At 49.7% G+C, this 6,754-nt stretch overlaps 1 protein-coding gene and 1 pseudogene across 1 annotated transcript; both read left to right on the top strand.

Annotated features, from left to right (window-relative positions):
- Positions 1–209: 209 nt before the first annotated feature.
- LOC142068899 (ribonuclease-like) lies at positions 210–626 on the top strand. The gene has a single exon (XM_075119023.1). The coding sequence runs from the start codon at positions 210–212 to the stop codon at positions 624–626; it is 417 nt and encodes a 138-aa protein (XP_074975124.1).
- Positions 627–1,911: 1,285 nt separating this feature from the next.
- Positions 1,912–6,754, top strand: LOC142068887 (ribonuclease-like; annotated as a pseudogene).

Raw genomic sequence — 6,754 nt, 5'->3', positions numbered from 1 at the left:
GAGGATAATGTGAGGGGCAAAGTTTGGGGGCAGAGTGGGGGGGATAATGGGAGAGGGAAGACTGGGAGGACTATAGGCGGGGGTGGAGCTTTGGGGGCGGAGGGGCATTTGGTGCCAGGATGCTCCACACTAGAAGCAGCTCCCCATGGTGTCTCCGTCCTGCAGGCCCTGTTCTCCCTGCTACAGACAAACCCAGGGCCGGCCCTGCCATGGCCCCAAAGTCACCCCGCCCAGCTCTCCTGCCCCTGCTCTGCCTGGCAGCTGCCTGCCTGGCACTCTCGACAGCTGACGCCCAGTATGATAAATTCCTGAAGAGACATCTCGACTTCCCCAAGTCATGGGCTGAGAACGACCAGCTGTACTGCACAACCATGATGGGGAAGCGTAGCATCCGCTGCCAGGGCAAGAACACCTTCGTCCACGCCAGCGAGGCCCAGCTGAGAGCCGTCTGCAGCTCGGGGTTGAGCCACGGGCAAGATGCCCGCGACAGCCTGGGCACCTTCCGGCTGACCTTCTGCACCCGCCTACCCAAGGGTCCGTGCCTCTACCGGGGCAGCTCCACCATAGCCCGTATCCGCCTGGTCTGCCACAACGGGTCGCCCGTCCAGTACGTGAGGCGTATCTAGTGCCACCCTGCCCAGGCACTGTACTGTTTTAAGTGTGGATTTCCCAAAAATATTATAAAAATAATCCGCACTCCAGTGACTTACTGATTAGAAAACAGGCCATGATAGCCATGATATCAGAAGCTTTGCTCTTAGGTAAACTATTTGCAAACATGCATCTCCAAAGGAGCTAAAGCCGTCTTCAACCATATAAGTAGTAATCAAAGCTTGCACCACTGGGTGGAAACAGGAGTTAGAGAGGTCACCCATATCCTCTTGAAAACATTTTCCAAGCAGTATGTCCTTCTTTAAATTGCAGGGATACAGCCTTATACAATCGACTGAATAAAATTGCCTTTTACAGCCTTATACAATCGACTGTATAAAATCACTTCCTAAAAATCGACTTCTATAAATTCAACCTAATTTTGTAGTGTAGACATACCCTAATTAGAGCAGTTTTACTTTCAGTCAGGAATTGGTAAGGATTTAAATGGAGGGTTATTGCTAGAAAGAGAGAAGGGAGAAAGTCCCACTTTTACAGTTTCATTTTATGGCTTCTCATTAGGATCCTTTTTGATCCCGAATACAGAGCATTTAGACATTCCTTTCAAGTCAGGACTCTCCTTAAACCGCATCCTCCTTCCTTTGTTCTCCAGATAATCTTATCCCTCTACCAGACTGCTGTCCTGGTCATTGATAAGGTCCAAGTGGTTTGTTGCCTTTTCACCCAAGCGGGTTGAACACCTGCCATTCGCAGTGTATTTACAACTTGCCACTATTAATTATTGCACACGACAAACAATGCTTATCGGCCTTCGCAAAACATAGCAGAAAAGAAGAGAGTCTATACAGATAAAGCCAGACAGAAGTTCTATAAGTTATGTTTTAGCATCTGTGTAAACACACTTGAGTGTCATAAAGGTGGTTTTCCAGCCAACGAGGTGCTGTCTTCCTCCCAAGTGGCTTACCCTTGGGTGGCTGCGTGGCGTGGTAGAAAGCTATCACTTCAAGTGCAATGAGCCAAACTCCTTGTCAGCACTCAGCTCTAGGGGCCTTTAGGTGCCTAAGCCCCTTTGTGAATCTAGCTCCCGGAGATGGTCCATGGGAGTTGGGCACCTCATTCCCTTAGGTCTCTTGCAATAGCTCAGCCCCTCTGAATAGCAAAAGAAGACGTAGTTATTCCTCTCTCCTGACCAGGGACGTTGCATTGATGGCACAAGTTGGGAGACTCCCCCTTGGTTCTGTCTAAGGCACGTGGCTGACTTGTGCTAAACCCGTTTTGACGAGGAGAGCTCCCCGCTCTATGGGCCTGAATGAACAGACAGCGGTAGTGTCAGTTCCGAGGTCTGTTTGTTTCACAATTGACGTTGCCTGTTAGGATATAGATATTCAGGCCTGTCTGTAAAGGCCTATTACTTTAAGAATTTAGGTATATGTTTAACATTTAGCTAGTTATAAAGGTATAAAAAAAAATGACAATCACTGTCTGCCTGTGTAAGGGCCTTCTCTCACAGTGACAGTCTGAGGCCCTGTTCTTGAGGCCTTTGGCTAAGCAGCAGAGGCAGCCATGAGCTGGGAAGCGACCGGTCACCTCCTCACATTCCAAACTAGTCACAATGAAATCAGGTGCTATTGGGCTGTTAGGAATACAATCCTGTCCTGATAATGCCTATCACCTCCAGAGAAAGATGGTTAAAGAAAACTTAGTTTGATAGCATCCTGTCTGACAAGAAATCACTTCTCAATAGTTGTGGTTGTGAAACCCTCATTTCTGTATGTTTTATCTTTATGGCCCCCACTTTTCTATTGTAAATCTGTCTGGTTCTCTAATTGTTTCTGTCTGCTGTATAATTAATTTTGCTAGGTGTAAGTTAATTAGGGTAGTGGGATATAATTGGTTAGAGAATTATGTTACAATATGTTAGGATTGGTTAGGTACATTTCAGTAAAATGATTGGTTAAGGTATAGCTGAGAATATTACTATATAAATTAGGGGCAAACAGGAAGTAAGTTGAGATTTGAAAATAAGGGAAAAAGAACTTGGATTTAAGCTTGCTGGAAGTTCACCCCAATAAACATTGAATTGTTTGCACCTTCTGACTTCAGGTGTTGTTGCTCTCTGTTCATGCGAGAAGGACCAGGGACGTGAGAGGGTGAAGGACGAAGCCCTCTAACATTACCGGCACTGGTTGCACAGCGCTGCCCATTCTGCAGTGTTAGCTGAGCCCGGGAGTCCCTCCCACCACCCCGGGCTGTATATAACCGGCAGCTACGGGAGGACGGCGTCAGCGACGCTCTGCAGACAGCTCATCTATTATCCAAGGGGACAGGAGCTGAGGAAGCAAGACTTTGGCCAGGAGGAGACCACACCACAGTTAGTTCCTGAGAGGCTCTGAATCTTCATGCTGGAAAGCCCACAGGTGTAGACATGGCTCAGTTAATTGGCTGCTGGAGGGCAGGACTTCAGGTGGTGAGGGCAGGTGCAATTGGGTGTCAGAGCACTTGGGTCCTATTCCCAGCTGTAGGAGGAGGTGGGGGTCTAGCGGTTGGAATGGGGGGGCTGGAAGTCCAGCTCCCTGGGTTCTATCAGGGATGAGAAGGGATGATTTAACTGGGAATTGGTCCTGCTTCGAGCAGGGGGTTGGACTAGATAACCTTCTGGGGTCCCTTCCAACCCTTATATTCTATGATTCTATGATTCTATGATTCCTGGGAATTAGAGCAGTGGGGCTGGGAATCAGGGTTCCTGGATTCTAACCCCAGCTCTGGGAGAAGACAATAAAGTAATTGGAAAAGCAGGGGTCTGGGAGCAGAGATCATAGAATATAAGGGTTGGAAGGGACCCCAGAAGGTCATCTAGTCCAACCCCCTGCTCGAAGCAGGACCAAATCCCAGTTAAATCATCCCAGCCAGGGCTTTGTCAAGCCTGACCTTAAAAACCTCTAAGGAAGGAGATTCTACCACCTCCCTAGGTAACGCATTCCAGTGTTTCACCACCCTCTTAGTGAAAAAGTTTTTCCAAATATCCAATCTAAACCTCCCCCACTGCAACTTGAGATCATTACTCCTCGTTCTGTCATCTGCTACCATTGAGAACAGTCTAGAGCCATCCTCTTTGGAACCCCCTTTCAGGTAGTTGAAAGCAGCTATCAAATCCCCCCTCATTCTTCTCTTCCGCAGGCTAAACAATCCCAGCTCCCTCAGCCTCTCCTCATAAGTCATGTGTTCCAGACCCCTAATCATTTTTGTTGCCCTTCGCTGGACTCTCTCCAATTTATCCACATCCTTCTTGAAGTGTGGGGCCCAAAACTGGACACAGTACTCCAGATGAGGCCTCACCAATGTCGAATAGAGGGGAACGATCACGTCCCTGGATCTGCTCGCTATGCCCCTACTTATACATCCCAAAATGCCATTGGCCTTCTTGGCAACAAGGGCACACTGCTGACTCATATCCAGCTTCTCGTCCACTGTCACCCCTAGGTCCTTTTCCGCAGAACTGCTGCCTAGCCATTCGGTCCCTAGTCTGTAGCTGTGCATTGGGTTCTTCCGTCCTAAGTTCAGGACCCTGCACTTATCCTTATTGAACCTCATCAGATTTCTTTTGGCCCAATCCTCCAATTTGTCTAGGTCCTTCTGTATCCTATCCCTCCCCTCCAGCGTATCTACCACTCCTCCCAGTTTAGTATCATCCGCAAATTTGCTGAGAGTGCAATCCACACCATCCTCCAGATCATTTATGAAGATATTGAACAAAACCGGCCCCAGGACCGACCCTTGGGGCACTCCACTTGATACCGGCTGCCAACTAGACATGGAACCATTGATAACTACCCGTTGAGCCCGACAATCTAGCCAGCTTTCTACCCACCTTATAGTGCATTCTTCCAGCCCATACTTCCTTAACTTGCTGACAAGAATACTGTGGGAGACCGTGTCAAAAGCTTTGCTAAAGTCAAGAAACAATACATCCACTGCTTTCCCTTCATCCACAGAACCAGTAATCTCATCATAAAAGGCGATTAGATTAGTCAGGCATGACCTTCCCTTGGTGAATCCATGCTGGCTGTTCCTGATCACTTTCCTCTCATGCAAGTGCTTCAGGATTGATTCTTTGAGGACCTGCTCCATGATTTTTCCAGGGACTGAGGTGAGGCTGACTGGCCTGTAGTTCCCAGGATCCTCCTTCTTCCCTTTTTTAAAGATTGGCACTACATTAGCCTTTTTCCAGTCACCCGGGACTTCCCCCGTTTGCCACGAGTTTTCAAAGATAATGGCCAATGGCTCTGCAATCACAGCCGCCAATTCCTTCAGCACTCTCGGATGCAACTCGTCCGGCCCCATGGACTTGTGCACGTCCAGCTTTTCTAAATAGTCCCTAACCACCTCTATCTCCACAGAGGGCTGGCCATCTCTTTCCCATTTTGCGATGCCCAGTGCAGCAGTCTGGGAGCTGACCTTGTTAGTGAAAACAGAGGCAAAAAAAGCATTGAGTACATTAGCTTTTTCCACATCCTCTGTCACTAGGTTGCCTCCCTCATTCAGTAAGGGGCCCACACTTTCCTTGGCTTTCTTCTTGTTGCCAACATACCTGAAGAAACCCTTCTTGTTACTCTTGACATCTCTGGCTAGCTGCAGCTCCAGGTGCGATTTGGCCCTCCTGATATCATTCCTACATGCCCGAGCAATATTTTTATACTCTTCCCCGGTCATATGTCCAATCTTCCACTTCTTGTAAGCCTCTTTTTTATGTTTAAGATCCGCTAGGATTTCACCATTAAGCCAAGCTGGTCGCCTGCCATATTTACTATTCTTTCGACTCATCGGGATGGTTTGTCCCTGTAACCTCAACAGGGATTCCTTGAAATACAGCCAGCTCTCCTGGACTCCTTTCCCCTTCAAGTTAGTCCCCCAGGGGATCCTGGCCATCCGTTCCCTGAGGGAGTCGAAGTCTGCTTTCCTGAAGTCCAGGGTTCGTATCCTGCTGCTTACCTTTCTTCCCTGCGTCAGGATCCTGAACTCAACCAACTCATGGTCAACAGGGATTCCTTGAAATACAGCCAGCTCTCCTGGACTCCTTTCCCCTTCAAGTTAGTCCCCCAGGGGATCCTGGCCATCTGTTCCCTGAGGGAGTCGAAGTCTGCTTTCCTGAAGTCCAGGGTTCGTATCCTGCTGCTTACCTTTCTTCCCTGCGTCAGGATCCTGAACTCAACCAACTCATGGTCACTGCCTCCCAGATTCCCATCCACTTTTGCTTCCCCCACTAATTCTACCCGGTTTGTGAGCAGCAGGTCAAGAAAAGCGCCCCCCCTAGTTGGCTCCTCTAGCACTTGCGCCAGGAAATTGTCCCCTACGCTTTCCAAAAACTTCCTGGATTGTCTATGTCTTCCTTTCCCTATTTGCTTTGCCTACTGAGACTGTAAGAGTTTCTCTGTGGTCTGTGCAGCACCCGACACAATTGGGGGCCTGATCTCAGTTGGGGTCTGGGCAGCGCCTGGCACAACGGGGGCCCTGATCTCAGTCGGGGTGTGTGCAGTCCTGATCACACTGTGGGTAATTAGGCTTTAGATGTTGAATGGGCTCGCAGGGGGCGGGGTTCAGGCTCAGGAGGTTCCATGGAGGAGGCAGATCCCCACCCCGTGCTCTCCCCATCCATCTCCCCCGCACTCCGCACTGTAGGTCAATCCAGTGACAGACACGGCCATGGCTCTGAGGGGCCCCGCCCCATACTCCTGCTACTCCTTGTCCTGCTGGCCACCAGATGGGCCCAGCTCAGTGAAGGGACCAGCTACTTTGATTTTGTGGACTGGCACCAGGACAACCCCAAGATCTTTGCCTTCGACAATCGGCACTACTGCGACATAACGATGAAGCGACGAGGCTTGACCTGCCGTTCCTGCGACCCCACCAACACCTTTATCCACGCCCCTCCCAGCCAGCTCCAGGACATCTGCAGCCAACGGGGACCCACGTCTCCGCAAACCTGTACGACAGCAAGGCGTCCTTCAACATCACCACATGCCGGGTACTGTACGGCTCTGTACTGGAGGACTGTAAATACAGGGCTGCAATTGGCAACACCAAGATCCACGTGGCCTGCCTCTGGTGGCTGCCCGTACACTTAGAGCTGACGTACCTGTCGTGA

This window comes from Caretta caretta, chromosome 13 (assembly GCF_965140235.1).
Source record: "Caretta caretta isolate rCarCar2 chromosome 13, rCarCar1.hap1, whole genome shotgun sequence".
NCBI classification, from domain to species: domain Eukaryota; kingdom Metazoa; phylum Chordata; order Testudines; family Cheloniidae; genus Caretta; species Caretta caretta.
This window is presented reverse-complemented; position numbering and strand designations above follow the sequence as displayed.

Coding starts and splice junctions, on each gene's coding strand:
- LOC142068899 (XM_075119023.1), top strand. CDS start 210: ATGGCCCCAAAGTCACCCCGCCCAGCTCTCCTGCCCCTGCTCTGCCTG.